Source organism: Micropterus salmoides, unplaced genomic scaffold, assembly GCF_014851395.1.
Source record: "Micropterus salmoides isolate LMB-PRFRI ecotype aquatic unplaced genomic scaffold, ASM1485139v1 Ms_hic_scaffold_14, whole genome shotgun sequence".
Lineage (NCBI taxonomy): Eukaryota > Metazoa > Chordata > Actinopteri > Centrarchiformes > Centrarchidae > Micropterus > Micropterus salmoides.
The window spans coordinates 5,793,509-5,814,511 of NW_024040485.1; the positions used below are offsets into that span (position 1 = coordinate 5,793,509).

Here is a 21,003-nt window from a genome sequence, read left to right on the forward strand (position 1 = left end):
AAGCAGGTTAGTGATTCATGCCTTCCTCATCCTTATAAATGGAGGCAGTGGAAACGATCAGTGATCTTTTTAAAGTGTTCAAATTGTCCTTGTATTTGGTTTTTTTTTTTTTTTTTTAAATCCCTTGAAATTATTTTCAATAATTTTGTTTACAAGTACCATTTAATCTTAAGTATTTACAGTTGTGGCTCACAGCCAACTAGACGTGTTTCTCCTTTTATAACAAACTCAGTCAAGTCATCAATTTGAATAAAGTTATTTTGGCATTTACTCATACATAAAAAAAATTTGACCAACCTGAACTGAAAGGGGGACTGTATGCCAGTGGTTTTAGTTCTTCTGCTTTGTGAGGTGACTAATGAAAAACGTGAGCTGGTGGTGAAAAGCGGCGAAATACAGTCTGTGGTGGTCTGGATGTGTCTCACGCCCATTGTCAAGATAAGACAGACATCATTTCAAAAAAGAGACAGCAATACATTTTCTAATAAATGAAAGAAAATGAGGATCAAGTCCAATTTAAAGCCTGGGCTACAACAACGAGCAAAATGATGTTTAAGTATAGTTTTGATGTAACAGAAAAATAAGCTAAGCGCTAAAGAGCAGACATCGTGACAAATGTCAGCCAATCACGTTTCGTTCCATCCCCCGTGGAGCGTGACACTACAAGCCCAGGGCCCTCCACAGGTGATTGGTGGCCTCGGCTGTCCAATCACGGGCCGTGTTTTACAGCAAAGTTGTTAACCCCCAACAGTAGCACTTTGGTTGCCACCTCTCTAGTTTCATCCTGCTTTACATCGACTGGAAAACACTGACTTTTTATCGAGCGAAAACCCCGATTTGACGAGGTGGATAGAAAGCGGACAGCTGCTCTTCCTGCCGGGACACCGGCTCACCGTCTGGTTTTTATTCTAAATCCAACTATCGTTAGAAGAAGTAGCTGTGGCTAACGTTAATGTTAGTTGGCTCCCTGTCTGGCTAGCTGCGTCGTGTTGACTGGCGTTTTTTTTTTTTTAATACTTCTGACTTGCAGAAATGTTGACCGTTTGTCTGTAAATGCCCGACGTGTGCGGAATGGTCGACTTGGTGAGTATTTTCTTGTCATGTTTTTAACTTGAATCGATGGTCGCCAGAAAGGCCCATCGTGAATAACTAGTGTTTCTGGCATCAGATGATTTCATACACGCAATCAAATTCCTGGCTGGTCAGCTGGATGCAATTCAGCACTAAAACCACAAGTTCCTAATCACGTTGCCAGCTCTCGATTCAGGCGGATTATGATATCGATCGAGTTAGGCTGAGGACATGGTTTTTCATTGTGTAAAAACAAAAATGTAGTTCATTGGTTGTTACATTAATGGCAAAATGAGTAGGTCCGAAACCTGATCCAGTTAGCGGGGAGAGAGAACCTCAACAGAAGGCCGAGGTGAAGAGGCGATGAGAGCTTCAAAGATAATTTTGACATGATTTCATATTAGGGGTTTTCGTCATCTTTGTTGGAAATGTAACATTGTTGGATCATAAGCTTAGGGTGTGTGGCTAAACAGTGCCAGGCAGTTATTGCGGTCTGTCAGGGAACTGCTTGGCCCTGGCCTGCATGCTCTGGATCCCCGCATTATCTACTTTAACCCCACAGTAGTTCCCCCTCCTCAAAACACCCACCTCTCCCTACATAGACTCAAAAAGGTGGGGAAGACATTAGTAACTGATTCTGCCTCCCTTTTTAAAGATGAGGTTTGGAAGACCTGCACCCAGAGCTGCCTCATGGTGACTAGCAGTTGGAGTACAATCATTAGTTAATAATTCTCAGTAAAGGCCTTCTTAGAAAACCAGATGGGTAGGGGGGGTCCTACATCAGGTCAAGCAGGTGTAAGCTGTAAATCAGATGAGTAGAATAAGTTGCGTTTCCTGTGATTGTGTAAACTCTAGGTATTGTGGGACTAACCCCACCCTCATGGGACATTTGTAGGCCAGCACAAACTATGTGAGGTATGAGAGTTACTGTTTGTTAGTTTGAGAAGGCATGTTAGTATGTTTACATGTTTTACTAAGGTTTTAGAAGCTTAGATATCAAGGTCACTAACATTAGGCCCTATATTATATACAAAAACTTCACACTAGATTTTGTCATTTTTGCATAATCATAGGGCACAGAGGCCCCGGCCGCATACTCAAATCATTGCCTTTTGTCTAACTAATAGTTCGGTAATTATCTGCAAATTAAAAAAGATTTCAAGATATTCATCTACAATACAGGTTAATATCAGTGTAACAAAAGGGGAAAACAAACCTCTAAAATGGGATGTTTTCAAAAAGCAGGCGCCAAATTAAAGTCACTGCATTAGATAGTACTACCAGCTATGCAACATTTAGCAGACATGTTGATTCTTAGTGTTTAAAAAAAACAAACAAAAAAAAACAGGAACATGTGCCAGACAGAGCAGGTAAAATGTCTAAGGAGAGTAGTCATCTCAATATTGCAAGAGAGCACGTGATAATATTGCTGACACTGCAATGATAATGTCTCACAAGTATGACTAGGATGATAAGAAAATTTGAGGAATCAAGTATGGATAACAGTATCTATACATGTCAATATTTGTGTCCTGCTAGTTATCTATATCCAAATAAGTATTCAAATACAAATTCCAGTCCGGTGGTTTCATTTCCCTCAGCACTCATGATCACAGTGCTGCTTTGCACAACAGAACTACTTCCTGATTGTAATTGTACATGAAACTGTCTGATTTTTTACTAGAGCAATTATTTGCTCTTTGGCGAGACAGGTTAAAGCTAGAAAATGCACGTTGGCAGGGTCTCAAGTTTAACTTTAACCTCAGATACAGAGACTTCCAGTGCAGCATTGGATTTGTCACAACGAGTGAGCACATTTACATTACACATCTATTGACCCAGTGGTAACACAACAGCATTGTAAGCCTACAGCCGCACCAGCCACTCTGTGGGGCTGTACTTTGCCAGAGCAGTTGTTCAGTATGCTAGCATGAGAACATTTTACTAATTAGCATTAAACAAGAAATATATGTCAGACGCTGATGGGAATGTTTGGCAGCTATTTGGTCCTCAAGTATTGCATGGTGCAAAATGAGAAGTAAAGCAATCACCAAAGTTAGCGGTGGGCGATTTTTATATGCTATGAAGACTATAGCGAGACTTAAAATAGCCTATGATATAATATTGCATTAAAAATACTACAGTTTTCAACATGTTGATTTTAAAACTTGAGTTTAATTTGAAATTGTAAACAAGAACCGAAAGAGAACATTATGATAAAATAACACTTCAAGTACTCACTACTCAATTGCGTTTGTTTACAATACATCATGGAAGAGCCACGTGAAGCACTTTGTCCAATCCACATAGCCTTCTAGCTGGCTACATCACTCTATTGGTATGTTAACGTCAAGCGGATCTGCTAGTCAGTGACGTTATGTGAAGTTACTGTTCGCCTGAAAAGTAAATTGTTGCCACCTTTAGATCATGAGCTTGAACAAAAACTGCCAGGTTGCAAACCCCTAACCCAAAGTCATCACAATTATTCCTGAGGGGGGAATAACATTTTCTTGGTACTTTTCTGTTCCAAAATGTTTGGCAATCCATTCAGTAGCTGTGAAGATATTTCATAAAAAGCGTAACACATAGCTGTAATGTCCAAATTTGAATATGGCTACGCAAAGACCTTTGCTGCATTTAATCATTCTCCCCACATTTCCTTTCTGCCTGTTTCATACAAAATATCAACTTCACTGTCAACAAAAAATTGTTTCTTAATTGGCATCAAAATCTCATCTTTTGCTACATAGCAAAAAAAAAGTGGTACTTGCATGATACAAAGGTCCAGGTGGAATTGTGAATGTTAGGGTGCTGCTTTATTAGAATTTTATTTATGCACGAGTCCCTTTTGGCGATGCCCACGAGCGCAGCCAGGTGTGGTCGTTGGAGGGCAGGACCGGGCACCACGGCTGCCAATTATAATCAGCTGGTGGACAAATGTTTTGCCTTTGCTCCGCCCAGAAAACCCTCTCCTAAACCTATTTTTAATTAACAAGGCAAACATCTTAATTGAGTTTCTTTATCTGACTTTCATGCCAATTGGTTTTATTTTTCGCTATACCCGAGCTGTAATAATGTCTTTCTTTTTCAAGCTTTGGGCTCCCTCTGTGAGTTTTGGCTAAATGCCCATGTTGCTCTTGTCAATTGGCTCTCAGGTCCTCGTGATGCAGTCACTGGATTTAATGATGAATAGACATCCTCGGTTCCCCTGGGTGGACCCTGGCTAAAACCAATGTCATCAACAGGTAAGGAGTTTTTAATGATTTTATTCTGACCTTTTTTAACACTGGGTTCATGGCGAAACCTAATCTCAAAGCCCCCTGGAAGCACTAAACCGTTGGATCTTACAGTTCAGTGAGATAAGCAGGGTACTCCCACTCAGTCCAGCTGAATAATATATACACTGATAGAGCTGCACAGTGTTTTGGCTACAAATATTCAGCAAATGCTGTGTGCAGTGTATCTTTGTAGTGCATTCAAACATCCATGTTGTCGGAAAGTCAGATAATTTGCCTGTTGGACCAAAAGAGGGCGACATTGTTCACGTGGTAAACATGCTGCCAAGAAGCCTTTCACCTGGAGTAAACACTTGTGTGTTGTTCTATGCTCAGCACTGATAAGGTTCCGTGGATCTAACATCTTTTCATCATCAGTTAGCAGGAACAGTTACTTTTGTGGTATTTTGGGCGTTGTCCTGTTGTGGATAATGCGAACTCTGTATTTAAAACATACTGAAGATTTTGTTCCTCTGGTTTTACACCAGCGCATAAAACCAGTTACATAAAAGAAACATTCAGAGTATAGTATTATTTTTTTTTTTTTAACCAAAAGTGAGAATAGAATTCTCACACACACAAATCAGAGCACACAGAGTTTTGAGGGAATTGTTTAAGGCATTTAAGAAGTTTTAACAAATCCTTTTACTATAAACAATGCATAATTAAAAATAAAAAGTTATACAACAGAATAAACTTGGACAATGTCTCATTATTTGAGAGGTCTGATTAAAAACAAATTTGCATATGATGTAATCTGTTTTTAATATTCAAATATGGACTGCACAGTCAGTTGTAAATTGACAAGGTATATTTTCAATAAGTAATGCCTTAATCACTGCTGGAAAATTTCCTGCCATCAATTATAACTTTCTTTATTGTTGCACACCAATTTTCTTCATTTATAAATAGATTTTATCTATTTTGTTTTTAAGTCTTGAGTCCATTTTCCCTTTTTATTTTTATTTATATTGTATTTAATTTAGATGTTTGATTAATATATAATCCAATATTTTGTCATTTAAATTTCGCAATATATATCTCGGCCAAGCCTAATGTTTATTTCAATAATTTATGTGCGTGTGTGGAGAGGAGTTAGTTTGCAAGAAATGCCCCCTTCCCCCCACCCCCGCAACGCGCAAGCGCTCGGGATCGTGTGGGAATGGTCGGTCCGCGAACTGGGGGTTGGACCGCTCCGAGCGAAACAGAGCAAAAGAGTTTTAAATGTCCGCCATGTTGTCCATGGCGCACTGAACCAACGATAGGGAGCGGAGCGTCGGAAAAAAACAGTCCGAGAGAGAGCGACCAAGATCCGGGCCTTCCCCCGGCTCCGTTGGCGACGCCCTAAATACAAGCTACAACCATTCGAACGTTAGAATAGATAATAACCGCACAGAAACATCCATGAAAGCTCCACTCGCTACCGTTGTGAATATTAGGAGATCCGATAGATTTATATTGCATCTCGAATTGTGAAAAATGAGTAAATTGTCGTTTCGGGCACGGGCGCTGGACGCTTCCAAGCCACTACCCGTCTTCCGTTGTGAGGATTTACCCGACCTACACGAATATGCATCCATTAACCGGGCCGTGCCGCAGATGCCTACGGGGATGGAGAAAGAAGAGGAATCGGTATGCTTTAACCGTCCGAAAATGTCAAAATATATGCTTTGGTTTATTTTTAAATGATCACAAGCGTCCCTCTTTTTTTCTGCGCAAGCTTTCACAAAATGGCCGCCGATTTTCTCAAGAGAAACACGACGGATTTCTGTTGCAAATTGCATATATGTGGGACTTAAACGAATGTTTGGGGGAAGCGGGGATGCACTGTGTCGTTGTAGGGTAAAATTACCCAATTTGGCCGGCTTATTTGTGCGTGAGGCGATTTTCTGAGTACAAAGGAGTCATGTGACTTCAGCAGTTCCGACATTTTGTCTTGTCTGTCAGGATGGGGCCTTGTGTTGGCGTAATTGCAAAGGACCAGGGCAAGGGGGAGCTAGTGATTTCAGATTCTATGTGGCATCTGCGCTCCCACAAGGCAGAAATGTCAACACGGCTGCCTTGCATTGAGGAAAATCTCGGTATGGGTCATGTTGAACAGGATGGAGTGTGTGTTTGCTCACATCATTTGCTTTAGTGCAGATTTGGGTACAGTTGGCGATATTTGCACATTGTCATGTCATGAAATTGTCTACAAATGATCCAGCCCTTCGTGTTTGGTGGGTGGGTGTGTGTATATATTAATTATAATGCAGCTGTTGGCATACAGCAACAACTAAAACCCATTGTTCGAACAGTAATTGCACTGGTTAATCCTGCCTGTGTAGCTGTGAGATGTATATTTAAGTCTAACCTGGCTGTATTTCTCTTAATACTTGCTCTGGAGATGTGGTGGATTTATCAGGATAGCTGTTGTCACAGTAGTAACCATCTCTAATCTCTACAGTTTGTGTTGACATTTGATTTTCCAGATAAGAACATTAAATCCCCCCCACAAACCAAATTCTCCAGTGCTTGTTGTTTTTTTTTGGTTTTTTTTGGGGGATGAAACATTTGAAGAGCTCTACTAGCGATTTTGCTACACTTGCCTAACCTTTGGTGGAAGTATCCTAACAGTTTAGGTGGAAAGAGAGTTATACTATCAGGTGAGGTTCAGGGATGCACACAAGCCACTGAGACAGGTAGATAAAAAAGTCTGCTCTATGCTCCTGGTTGTGCTGCCTCCCACAGCAGGGTGATCTGTAGGATGTAGGGGGCCGTTTATAAACTAGATGCAGCCCATGGCGATTTTACTGTTTGTGCTTCCATTCCAACAACCTGGTTCCCCCAAGCACAATATCAGTTACTCAAAGAGTATTGTTAAATTGCAGCTGACACAACAGTCTTGACTGGTGTTGACATATATAAGTGCCAAGTAAACGGGGGCTATCACTACAGGCGTCCTTGCTGGGATACCGTTATCCTTCAATGGAAGTATGTAGCGGCCAGTCTGGCTGCCTGTTCTTGTGGAGGCTCCATGTCAGGGGTTCAGTGTGTCAGATGGCTCAGCAGGCTGGCGGACCAGCGGCACGTGGCGCTCGAGGAGATCAGGGCAGCATGAGGGGGGGGTCGCTGTCACTTCCAAGTCTGTGCCCTGCTCAGCTGGAGTGCCTGGTTATGTAAGAGTCATATTATCATAAGAGGAAGGCCAAGTCCTGCTGCATGCCCAACCGCTCAGTGTTTGGAGCTGTTGCATTGGAACATGCTTTGAATCATTGTTTGTAGATACTATAGCTCATGCTCTTTATGAATCTGTCAGCACATAAGGTATGGTGGTGTTTTTATTGTACTGCAAGTGTGTGTTTTTATTTATTTATTTTAAAAAAAATATTTTATGGGTCTCCTATGGGAATTGCACTCGTGATTCTTCAGTCTCTGATGTACACAGTGAATAGTTCCTGGCGTGTCTGGAGATATGCTTGACACAGTGAGCCTGCCAACACCCCAACCACACTGACTACCCACACACTCACCCTGCAAACCACTGGTCGTTGAGTGGTGTCTGTGCACTTCCTGACTCTATGTTCATAGAGAGCTTTTTACAGTGAGCTGTTGAACTTAGACCACAGAGCAACTTGTAGGCGTAGTCCTTTCTTTATGCTACATTTGGCACTGCTCGATTGAACAATTTGGCGAGCACAGGACTACAATCTTTCCGTCTCAGTTGCTGCTGGACTTGCCTATCAAAAATCATTGCTCAGTCCAGCATGTGGTCTTGTAATTTAGAGGCGGTGTGTATGTAGCCTGGCTCCACTGAAGAGTCGTAATCGCTGAAACTCCCTCAGCACGTGCGGCGTGTTTGTTTTGGGGCCAGACACTTTGTCTTGTATTTACGTTTGGGTGAAAGTGAGGTCAGTGTCTGCAGCCCTGGTGGGACCCCACAGGCATCTGTTGTGTTTGCATCTTTGCCAGACGCAGTTCTTGTATACACACACACACTGACAGACACTCATTCTGGCAGTTTGTCACTGTGTGACCTTGCTGGGTGGGAATGTGGGGCATGTCACCTGTCCAAAGTCTCTGCAGCCTACATGCTGTAAAATTGAAAGTTGCCTTTGTCAGCTGTTTCCCTCTTTTTCTTTCACTGTTAACAGTTTCGTAGTGACGCGTATGTGGGCAGCGTGGGGAATTAACACCAGGCAGGTTTCTGAAATCTAAATCGCCTGCAAGTTTTCTTAGTACTTGAGCCTCAGCTGGAACAAGTCCTGAAAATAAACGATGGATTCAAGAATTTTCCTCTCAGACACATGGATGGATGGATGGAAGATGTGCATTCCTTGTTTGTGATTAATTGTTTTCCCTGCATTATTATGCAACAGTGGGCCTACGCTCAAGTTAGAAAAACATATTTTTCCTTGTAGTAACTGCTTCTGTCTGACTTTTTTTTTAACAGCCATATTAACTTGAGGAATGGAAAGTTTCTCAATTCATGTAACTTACTTTTCAAAACTGTCGGGAATTTACCAGCCACGGCCAAAAGTGCAGTTTGATGGCTTCTGTTAATTTCCCACTCCACTTACGCTGGGTGTTAAAAATCATCCTCTCCCACACAGTGCATGAAACTACTTTCTACTGCTATGCTATGCATCCCTCGACAGCCCTACCCGACCATCCCCTGCGGTTGTCCATCATGTTAAGTGGCGTTTACAGTGTCTGGGACAGTAGCTGTCAGAGGCGAGACTGGTGTAGGTGGAGGAGGCTCTGGCTGCCTTAGCAGACTTGACAGTGATCGATGTGGTCATTTTAGAAGGCTATTTCTGGACTCCTATGTTCATGTGTGAGAAAGCAAGACCGAGAGGAAAAATTGTGCATGTGTGTGAGGGCACCAGCCAATGCTCTGTATTCTGACTGTTCACCTCAATCTAAGTCTTATTTATTCTCAGGCAAATAGCCAAGGCCGGGAAAGTAAACAAACATGTTGCTTGATTAGGTTTGGCAGCCAACGTGTTATTGCTCAAGGCCGTTTTGATTTTATGAGTTTTTCCCTCATTGTGGAGAGGCCCGAGGAAGTAGATGCGGAGGTTTAGGCGTCCGCCGGGGGAATTATTCAGTGGGAATCAGATAGGGACACGAAGGTTATGCAAGCGTACATGCACAGAGGGGGTCAAAGCAAATGCTGGGTTGAATGTGCAAGAGTTTTGGGTTCTGTATGCAAACGCCTAAGGGAAGAATAACACTGAAAGGCCTGTCCACAGCAGCTTCTCCAGCTAAGCGAGTAGCCACATCCTCTGAACAGATCACCGGAGCTATAAATGTAAAATACAATCACTTGCCCCTCGGGTAAAACAGACGGTAGAAAATCGTTAGCCCCAAAAGTCCAAATGGTGTTGATGAACACAGTGCTTTGGGACACCATAAAATAAATTGAAAATGTTAGATGACTACAAACAACATGATGGTATACTGAAAGTATATAAAGTTTACTTTCTGCCTTTTTAGAAGGTAACCTCCCTTTTATATAGTTTTATTTTTTTGACAATGAAATAATTGGTGACCTCCAATTAATTTAGCTAGTTGTGATTTGAAGATTGTGAATTGGTAATTGTGATACGCTGTCTCAATCAATAAAAATAAAGTCTCAGTGAAAGTGTCAAGAAAAATCTTGTTGCATTTGAAAGGCTTGCCCGTTTGTGCCGTTTCATTTTTGTAAATGCACAAATTGATCCATGTTCAGCAATGATCAACTTCACTTTTTTCTGGATATTTTTCCGAGGCAATGCACACTTTAGCTGATTTTTAACCAGTGAAAGCAGTTTGCCGTCCTTATGTTCCTGTACTCATGGGTCACCTGGGTCACAGTCACCTTTTCCCTCTGGCTATCATGCGGTACCAGGGAAGCTTACAATAAAACAAAATCCAGCTGTTATTGAGCACTGAGCTGCAAAAATTACCTACATAACCAGCTTATATATAAAAGTATTAAATTCTTTGATGTATTGGGGCTGCTCAGTCGAATCCCACACACTACCAGACCCACACCAAACTACTGTTTAATGTTCAGAAGTTGCAGTTAAATAATATTCCTCAGTATACAGTGCTACTATAGTGCTGTAAAAGTAGGCTTTGAAGTATAATGCAATAAAGTAAGTATAAAAATCTTGGTAATACATGGGTACCTGAAAGTTTTGGAAAGATTAATACCATCCACTAGTTAAACGGGTGACCCTTTCAAGTATTTCTCTTTCAACACCTACATGGAATTACAGCTGTAAGTAGAGATTGATTGGTGGAAAATATGCATTGATGCACAGTATGTAGCTTGTGAATAAGTTCATAGGATTTTTTTTAAATATATATATAACCTCTCTGACGGACGTGCGACAGCCTCAGATTATCATTTATACAGAGATCTTTGCGTGCAATTCTGATTACAGCATGTTTGACATTTTTCAGAGGTTTAATTTACTGGATTAGCCAAAAACTAACATTCCCTTGTGGATGTTTTATCTATATACGGTTTGTCAATTGAAATTCCTCAGTACTTTCTTTATTATGATATATTAGATTGCACATACTGTGAAATATTTTGTCCAACCTTACCTAAATCTTGATGCAGCCATGTGACCACCACAAATAAATCCTCAACCAATGCGAAGCACTGCTACAAGTCATTTATAAAAATAACTTAAAAAAACTGGCCAATTGCACACTGGGATTGGCCGTGTATGTATGTTGGACAGATGCTTTCATTTGAGATACAGACATAGCCAGGAGGGCTTGCAGTATAACCGCTATATATCTTCACATTACCTGTGAATAAGAAGCAGAGACTTAAGTGTCAGTTGCAGAATTGAGTTTACTGCAGGAACAGCATAAGGTGTATCAGCCTTGGGAACATGGCAAACCTAGTAAAGTTTACAGTCAAATCCAGACTGATGTCCCTCTGAGAACCTCCACTGCATAAAGCTGAATCTGACTGAAGCGCTACAATACTTGCTTCTGTAGTATATCTCAGTGTTTGTATGTTACACACAGTGACTATGCCATGTTTTGGCAGTAAGCAAAGTCGGTTGCTTTTCATAGAAAAATGCAACCATAACAGACCAGTTGTACTCAAATGGTGTCACACTTATTTATCAAAGTGTGCACACGCACACATACTTTCTTTTTGACTTATTCACTCACTCTGCCTACCATCCCCAGGCACAGATATTCACTCCCTGTACCCTCCCTGCTACCCTTGTGTCTCTGACAGCCGTAGGGAAAACAAACACACACCTTCTCTCCAGAGAGCTGCTGTACGAGGCCGGCGGCACGCTGCCTTGTTGACAGACTGCCTGCCAGTGGCTGACTGCCCAGCTCTGGGCCAAAGGCTCTACTACTAAGGCTGACTGGGACGGTTCAGACAAGCAGCCCGCCAGCAAACCCGTTAGTCAGCTATCCAGCCTGTCTGCCTTCCTTCCGGCACATTACCCCTCAGCAGGCTTGGCAGCGGCAGGCACTCCTCACACTTGTGGCGGGTAGATAAGGCCAATTGATGCTGGAGACAAAAACAGTGTCGGGTTGTCCTCTGTATTTGCGCTCTTGAGATGAAGTGATTGGAAGGCAGGTTCAAATTTGTTTCCATCCAGCTGCTTCACATCATTGTAGGCCCCATTTGTTAATCTGCAATGAGCATGAAAATGGTGGTAGTGTTCACATATATAAAGAAAGAGATTTATAAATGCATATATTTTAATGCAACCTGAAGATTCAATATTTAAAACTCATATGGCAGTGTAGATTTTAGCATGAAATGTTTTAAATATGGTTCTGTTCCACCCAGTAGTCCTGTTTGTGATACAGGGGGTTTTTCAATATGTTGTGCAGAAACCAAATGTTGCCTACTGTGTAACTGGATAATCACGAGTTTCTTCCTGCAACTCAGTGTGCACGATAGGTGGATATTTGGCTGGTATCGACATGAGTCAGTTTGTTACTCCCCACCCCCCTTTGATAAAGTTTACCAGGCTTGATATTATGTTTCAGTAGGGCAATGTTTGTCTGTGTAACAATTGCTTTACAGTCTGGTCTTAAGTTTGTGAACTGTTTGAACAATTTATTTGGATTGTTTTGTGTTTTGCAGTCCTATGTGAAGATTCAGCTTTTGCTTTTGAACGGGCCGAGGCTGTTCAGTATTACCATGTGATGTCAAACTTAATGCTGAGAAACTTGTAATTTTGTGTTTGCTATAAATGGTTCTATAAATCTGTCAGTTTTAACTAAATTAAACTGCTGTAGCACATTGATTAATAGAGCTTAGTGTTCCTTCACGCTTGCATTAGATGATTGGCATTAGCTTTTAAAGAATCACTGGCTCATTCAGAGGTGTTGCTTTTAGCAGACTAGTGATCATATCAATCATATCTTTGCAGGTCTACAGCATGACATCCAGATTTTTAAAGCGGCCATTGATATTTGGGACAACTTTGTACCCTTTTTGTTATGACCAAGAGGCATACTAGGTAGCACAGTGTAGTTGAAAAGTAAACTTGTTAGTGCTCTGTAGTGGACAAGCTATGTAATGGGAACCCTGTTTCAACATGACCTCACACCTACTTTTGCATTTCTGTACTGCAGACTTATTGGTCGACACATACACTGAGATATAATCTACAATAAGCTAATATTAGTAGACTTGCGCTGCTTTTTTCTGCTTGGATTGTTTTGAAAGCTTGCTTTTAAAGAGTATTTCCTGAAAAGTAACTGTAAAAGTATTTTCTATAAATGGTCAATTCTTTGGTACAAAGTGTCTGAATGAACTAAGCTGGAGAAGCCCATACCCTATCACAGTGGTTCAAAACTTTTTATCACCTTCATATTGGTCCCAGATTTAGTTTTAAAATAGTTTTTCAACTGTGTGCCACCAGTTGATTTATCCAGTGTGCTAGCTTCATAGCAGTCGTTTTGTTTGAATGGTTTTTAGCCATAGATCGTGCATAATCTCTAGTAAGAACACATCCGTCCTCAGCGGTCCAGTTGTCTCACCTTCATCTGTGTCTCTGTAGGAACACCATCTCCAGCGGGCCATCTCAGCACAGCAGGTTTATGGCGAGAAGCGGGACAACATGGTCATCCCGGTCCCCGAGGCAGAAAGCAACATCACATACTACGAATCCCTCTACCCTGGGGAGTTCAAGATGCCAAAGCAGCTAATTCACATACAGCGTAAGTGGGCTTCTCTAATGGCAAATATGGGATGCAGTAAGCGGAGAAAATGAGTTTGATGTAGCAGATTAGGGACCTCAGATGTTCCATTAGGTTTAATAGTGTTCCCCTCAATTATTTTGAATGCATTATACACTTGAGGGCTGTTTATCAGAATTATAAGTTTTGAGACTTTTAATTTTTAAACATCACTTTAGACCTATAACATTTCATTACATTAGCTTTTTGACTATACAGCTATAACGAGCAACCTGAAATGACATTCAAACCCATGTGGCATTAAAAGTGAAACGGTCAATCAGGATTTATGAAGGTGGATGCATAAAGACTAAAATGGCGAGTCTGTTCAGTGATTCACAAGGTAGTAAAGGAGGTCTTTTGATTGCGACAGCTAGTCATCTGTACAATGGCATCAGGCATGTATTTCGTGAACTTTTACTGAGTTGTCATGTTTGTCAAGGTAGATGAGTTGGCGAGACTGCCAAGTTCAGTAATGATATCAAAGAAAATGTGTTTGTTAGATTGCTCAGTTCAGTAACCATGTCCCTGTCACAAGTGGTTGTCGTGATTGTTTCTCAAAGGAAAGCAATTTGCTGTACCCTAAACAGACACTGTTATCAGTTGAAAATTGAAATGACTGTTTTTCCCAGTCAAATTGCTCTTTTTTTTCAGGGTTTCCTGAGAGGTAGAGACAGTTTGAAATGTAGGGAATTCAGAATTGATCATTTCCACTTCTGGAAAGTTTAGTTGGTACCAAAATATCTAAAACTGTATTTGTCTGTCTAGTTGTGAGTAGGCATTTTATGCCACTGTGCATGTACTGGCATTTTATAAGGTGGCCGTTGATGTGCTGTAAATCCTGTGAGGAAACGAGTCTCTAAAAATAGGAAAACTAGTCAAAATCTTATATAGTTCAGTGTTTCCTCTAGGATTTTTTTCAGCAGTGGGTGCAGGACAAACAGCACCCCCTCCCCCCCACCTCCTTTTTTTTGTCTGAATATAAAACCCCAACACAACATGTCTCAGCATCATTGCTCTTGTGTCCATGAGCATGCGATGCACATTAGAATAGCTTAAAACTGCAGTTTTCCTAGTTTAATGTGAGCTTTAGATGAATGTTTTGGTGTTGGTCGGGGGGTTTGGGGATGCTCCCCCAAGAAAATGTTATGTTTTCCAATGAAAAATATGTCATTTCACATCATATTGGGCCATTATTTTCACCATATCTCTGAACAAATAGTTGGAAAAGCTAGAGCAAATAATAAACAGCCAAAGATCAGTCTACTGGAGGAACTCCAACCTTTACATCTGGAGAAAGTAATTTGGTTGGTTCTGTTGCTCCACAGTGATTTTACAGTGATGGCACAGCATGTTTTGGGCATCTGCCCTAAGCCTTAACGGCAGGAAAGCCCTGTTAATATGACCTCAGAATCATTATAGGTACGACTGTTCATGTTTGTCTTCTGTGTCTTCATTTTACAGCTTCTGTCATTTATCTGTAGACATTAATATGAAAAATGGGCAACATGAGAAACCTCCTCCCTTCTGAGGAGGACTAGTTTGCATCACTAATAAGCTTTACTAACCTCAGCTCCTCTGGTCACCTCCGTCCTTTCTTTTCCAAAACCACTTTTTCAGACTGAAAACTGAAAAGTAATTGAATCAGTCTGTACAGGACAGAGCTGCAGGCTACGTCAGTTTAGTCTAAGTTTGTACCTGATGTTCTCAACATTGGACAAGTTGGCAGTTATAAAATACAGCCTCCAGTTACTTTCTATAGATTGAGCTAATGGTAAGTTACATAGCAGCTATGTAGCTGCTGGAGAAGTTGGCTTCACTTTTCCAGTAGGTGGGAAACAACAGACTTTTCTTGGTCTTGAGAAGCTAACACACTGTAACAGACACCGTACATTTACTGCCAGAATATTTTCCTCCGCTCGCGTTCACCGTCACTTTCTGCCCCTCTGACAATCAAACACTCGCTACGCACCTCCTGATTCAGAGTTACGCTGCTCTTATAACACCATCTGTCAAGTATGTTCTGCATAGAACGAGGAGAGGAAGCGAGCCGAGCATTGAGTGTTGCCGTGCTCGCACAGTGAGCGAGTGAAAACATTTGTAGCGCATAGTTTAATGATCGTGGGAAACTTTTGTAGTGGCGGTCGTGATTCAGCAGCGGCACACCGCCATTCCTGAATGCATATAGAGGAGACACTGTAGTTGCCCTGGTGACAGAGATTGCTGTTTTTAGTCTTGTCAGTAACAATATATTCCATCTGCCGTGCCTATTTGCCTTGATGGCAGCTCAATATGCAAGCGGTTTTTCTTTAATTTAATCTAGACTTGGGTAAGTACAGTAGCTATGCATGATGGAAGCCTGGTTATTTGTTTGTGGCAACATTGCTGTGAGACACTGCTGAATTAAAAAAAAATACTGCTGGCTGGGAGTTTAGAGGTGAATGTTGAGAATCAGAAAGGAAATGAGTTTATTTGAATTAGCCTGACGTGGTTTAACATGACTCACCGGTCACTGAGGGTTAAGACAAACTAGATGACTTAATAAAGCGAAAACCAAAGTGAGTGGATAGCATTTGGTATTTTTTGCAACAGGAACATGCGCTACACTAGACCATTAGGAAAGGGCGAAGAGTCACATTTTATGCTTCAGCTAAAATTATTCTGATCTATCTTTTGACCTGCAGAAGTATTCAGTGCCCATTATTTAGCTTTCATATACACACACACAAATGCAGACAACATTACATTCTCTGATAAAGTGTTTGGTCAGTCTGTGATGTACTGGGTTAGATGTGACTGTCGGATATTCTATACTGTCTGGTAAGTCCTTAAGTTTTCAGTCTGAAAAGGCAAATCTGGTGTAATTACACCTGATAATTATCCAGTGTGTCCATAACTGGGGTGGACTGTACTCCTAAAGCACTTATTTATTCCACTTAACTGCGGGCCATTAGTCCTGTGTAGTTTAATGAATATTATATCTTCTGCAGAAAGGAGGCTCGGTCGCCACTGTATTTTTAGAGTCTGTAACAATGACTGGATATGTTTTCTCAACGGTCACTTATTCATACAGCTGCTGCTTTTGTTTTAGGTCTGGTTAAGGTTGTGTGTCTGCAGACACAGGCACGTTCTATTTTTAATATGTTCAAAATGCTCCAATCACTAGTTCCACGCAAAGGGAGCAGTAGTGTTGACCGACTGGACAGCACAGAAAGCTTTTTGAAATACATATATTCAAAGTTTGTCGGTGTGTCATTGTGCGTAGTAGTACTGCAGTTTGGTCAATATGTCATCAGTCTAAGGGTGAATAATTTTAGGCTTGTTTTTATTTCATAGTGTAGGACGAATGTTTTTATGTGTCTGATAAGAGGTATGTAGCACAGCTGAAATACTGTCATTAAATGATAATCCTAAATATGGACAGTGTAGGTGGCAACCTTGCTTCTTCTGTGTTATGGAGTAGAAGATGTACTGTAAACATCTCTTCGTACATTGGCTGTGTGACTGAGCAGTAAACACAAACTGACACTAAATGTATACTGAAAGACTTTTAAAATGCATTTGAGGTATAGAGTGGCCTTGACAGTCATGACAGCCAAGCAACCATCCGTATGTTTCTGAAACAAAACCAGGGATTTGTTAGCCACTATGGCCTGCACGCAGAAATTATACCCACCCGTCTGTCTGTAATTTGTTTGAGAAGTGATTTTTGGTGTGTTATGATGCATCTCCAACATTAAAGATAAGGTTCATAAAAAGTCTGCATCTGGTATTTCAGTGATTGTTCAGCAGTGACGCTAAGTAAACTGAGCTGGAAACTGGCTAGATAATGTTTTGTAATGCTGCATGCAGTGCCTTCAATCAGTAACAATAGTAATCTATTAAACTGAATTTTAACTTTGACCGCTCAGTTTGCTGTCAGTGTAGTGAGGTCATCTGTGTCAAATTCCAAAAAAGCACTTGAATGCATCCGTGTTATGACAAAAATTTACCTTCCCCCACAAGCAAGAGCAAGCAGTTGCAGCAAATGCTTCTCAATATGGGGATTACAAAAGAGTGACAAGGAGGACATGAACATGTACAACTTGTTTGGTTTTTTTTAAAAGCCACACAGACTGAAGAATTAAGCTTAAAGAAATGTGCTAATATGGTCCACAACTTGACCTGTACAACCTATTTTAGTTTTTTTTTTTTAGTTTTAGTATTTGCCCATCTATCCATGTCTAAAGTCTATTTCCTGTTTCTCGACCTCCCTGCAGCTTTCAGCTTGGACACAGAGCAGCCCGACTACGATCTGGACTCGGAAGATGATGCATTTGTCAACAAGCTGAAGAAGAAGATGGAGATCAGCTTTCTGCAGTTTGAGGAGATGATTGACCGGCTGGAGAAAGGCAGTGGACAGCAGGTCAGCACCATTTGTGTCTCCATCTGCCCCGAAACACAGCCAGCTGTAAAGAAAGCCCTATGAAATGCCTTAGACTAATGCACAGTGAGCTTCTGAAAAACACTGATACCTAATTTGACATCATCTAATGGTAAAACAGCCTCAGTATAAAAGCCTGTGGCACCAGTTTCGTCTCCCTCACCTCCGTGTAAATGCATCTTAATTATCAAAATGTAACTCCGGTCTGCATTTCTTAGCTGGTGAGCCTTCCGGAAGCCAAACTGTTGCTGAAGGAGGATGATGAGCTCATCAAGGAGGTCTTTGACTACTGGAGCCGCAAGAGGAAAAACAGCAAGGCCAACTCTCTCATCCCCACCGTCAAGCAGGAGAAGCGGGACGGCTCCAGTACCAGTGACCCCTATGTGGCCTTCCGACGGCGCACAGAGAAGATGCAAACCAGGAAGGTCCGTAGTCTTTACATACTCGTGGCAGTTCATACCAGATCTTTGTGTTGGTGTTTTGTTTTTGAATTGGGACAAAGAATTGGTTTACACCTCACAGGAAAACATTTTCACACTATGATTTCACAGCTTCACTGTGTTTTGATCCAGTTTTCTGCATTGAAAAGACTACTTGCTCTAATCTGTGATGTAGATCGATATGAATCTTAATACCTGACCCTGAAAGAATGCTGTCAGGCATCGCAACCACATTCGATGAACGTCATCTTACGTCACTTGGAGAGTATAATGCCTTAGCTTTGTGTCTGTCAGTCAGTACAGGTGTTGCCAGCAGAATGAATTCAAGGGCATGTGCTTTTCAGTTTTGTATTTGTCTGCTAAGCAAGCCAAGCTTCTCTATGAAATTGTGATTGATTTTTTTTTTTTTTAAAGTAAATTAGCTTACAGATTATTTGGAAAGGGACTGAAGTTCCCATCAGAGGTATTTGAATACATACACAACCAAAACATCACGCCCAAGACTGTTAGCATACCATGATGGATAAAGTCAGATAAAAGCACCGTCCCAACCAGGGTTGGAAATAAACACTTTGGTTCACCTGCCAGTGGGACTGGTAGATGAAAAAATCCACTGCCCAAACATATATTTTTACCGGCCAAAATTTATGTCAAGTAAAAAATTGTTTCAGCACTTTGAAAATAAGGAATTATGTCGAAAAAAAAAAGATACCAGATAAAAAAATTGGCACAAACTTAATTTATTGCTATTAAATGTAATTAAGACATAACGGTAAATTGTTTTATAAACTTACAAGATGCTTATTAATCAATCATTCAACTTAAACCTCATTATTTTGTTTTTTTTCATGTTCTGCTTCAGCCTCATTTTTGCAGAGCTGTTCTACATGCTGCCACTGGCTTTACCAGAGGGGAACGTAGCAAACAGCGGGTTTAAATAAAGGGGAGAGATACGGGGAGAGAAGGGTAAAATATGGGAGAAGCCAGGGGAAACGGGAGGGTTGATCGGTATGCACGTTACAGTGGTAGCTAGCTAGCTAAATGCTTAAAACAATCCAGGTCCTTAGAGCACGGCTTGACAGCTCCCAACTCCAATCCCCCAATGCCCACCCCCTTACATATCTACGCCAGTCAAACACGAAATGTATATAAACAACCAATGAATGTCCCTAATCCCTGTGTTAACGAACTTGGCGGGTGTTAATTTCCACCCCTGCTCCAACCTACCAAAGTGACCCAGTAGTCTGAGAAACCATGCACCTCTTTAAAGTAACTATTTTTAATTAGTGGCAGTACTCTGAACACAGGGCAAACACTGACTCCATGAAACAGTAGTTTCAACCTGCTTGTAAAGGATGTATATGCCACCAAGTGATCACATGAAGAATTTGGCCTTGATGTTTACTCGATCGTAGGAACCTGTTTGTGTTTATCCAAACTATTTTGTAAATGTTTAGCGCATATATAAATATGTAAATTCTAATAATTTTTTATTTTGTTGAGTATTGCCTAAACCTGTTCCGTCTTTCAAAACTCAGAACCGTAAGAATGACGAGGCGTCCTATGAGAAGATGCTGAAGCTACGCAGGGATCTCAGCCGAGCTGTCACCATCCTGGAAATGATCAAGAGGCGGGAGAAAAGCAAGAGAGAGCTGCTGCACCTCACACTGGAGATCTTTGAGAAGAGGTGAGCCTGCCTTCGGGGCTGCGCCCACAATGCATTGATACAGAAATGAAACGTTGACAGGGTGGCGACATTAAAAAAGAAAATGTGGGAGTGACTGCTCGGAGTATAAAACTGACATAAAAGAATAGTTAAAGCCTAGTACTGCTGTGCGGTTTGGAACTGTTCTGACCAAAAATTTAATTGATGTTAAAAGGTAACAAAAATGCAAAAGAAAGTCTTTCAGGCTAATCCTTTCTCCCGTCTCTGCTCCAGAAACGTCATGTCAGACTACGGTGGTGAGGTGATGGCAGAGGTGTTGGCTGAGCGGGCGCTGGTGAGGCCGCAGATCATTCCCCTGGTCCCTCTCACCAACCAGTACCGACACCAGGACCACATGGACCTCAAGGACTACAAGTCCAAGGTGAGGTTCACTGTTAAGAACAGGATTCTGACACTGGACTGGATAATTTGGAGAAAGTGTTAAAAGTTTGGTTAGAAAAACATTAAATGTGTAACATTACCAGTCACATTTACAGACTAACTTGAGAATAAAAATATTTTAAGAGGGCTGTGTACAAGGTTAAAAACTGCTGTAGTTTGTCTCTAAATGTGTTTGTTTTTTTTAAGGTGCTGTGAAGTCTAACCCTTTTTTTTTTTTTTTTTTTTTTTTTTTCTCCTTTAGCCTGAGAAGACCGAAGTTCCCCGTCAGAAGAGGAAGTATGAGAAGAAGCAGAAGGTGTTGCCACTGTCGTCAGGCACCCCACACCATCCAGGTCCTGTCGTGTTCAATGCCAAGGACCTGAACCAGTACGACTTCCCCAGCTCAGATGACGAGCCCTTCTCCCAGGTACATTCTTACAAAGCCAAGCACACTATGCAGAGCAAACAAGACCGCTAATCTCACACACACTATCATTTGCACAT

At 41.3% G+C, this 21,003-nt stretch overlaps 1 protein-coding gene across 3 annotated transcripts in view; it reads left to right on the plus strand.

Moving 5' to 3' along the window:
• Window positions 1-748: 748 nt before the first annotated feature.
• LOC119901713 (enhancer of polycomb homolog 1-like) overlaps window positions 749-21,003 on the plus strand; it is a 28,285-nt gene continuing 8,030 nt past the window's right edge. Inside the window, exons 1-8 of one of the 3 annotated variants that reach the window (XM_038717319.1) lie at window positions 749-1,083; window positions 4,227-4,316; window positions 13,373-13,532; window positions 17,810-17,955; window positions 18,192-18,398; window positions 19,952-20,100; window positions 20,353-20,500; window positions 20,762-20,926. In XM_038717319.1, coding sequence (XP_038573247.1) covers window positions 13,433-13,532; window positions 17,810-17,955; window positions 18,192-18,398; window positions 19,952-20,100; window positions 20,353-20,500; window positions 20,762-20,926 — 915 coding nt within the window. In that variant the 5' untranslated portion in view covers window positions 749-1,083; window positions 4,227-4,316; window positions 13,373-13,432. Of the gene's footprint in view, window positions 1,084-4,226; window positions 4,317-5,552; window positions 5,979-13,372; window positions 13,533-17,809; window positions 17,956-18,191; window positions 18,399-19,951; window positions 20,101-20,352; window positions 20,501-20,761; window positions 20,927-21,003 lie in introns of those variants that run through there. The other 2 variants (XM_038717316.1, XM_038717317.1) reach the window with 2 other exon arrangements.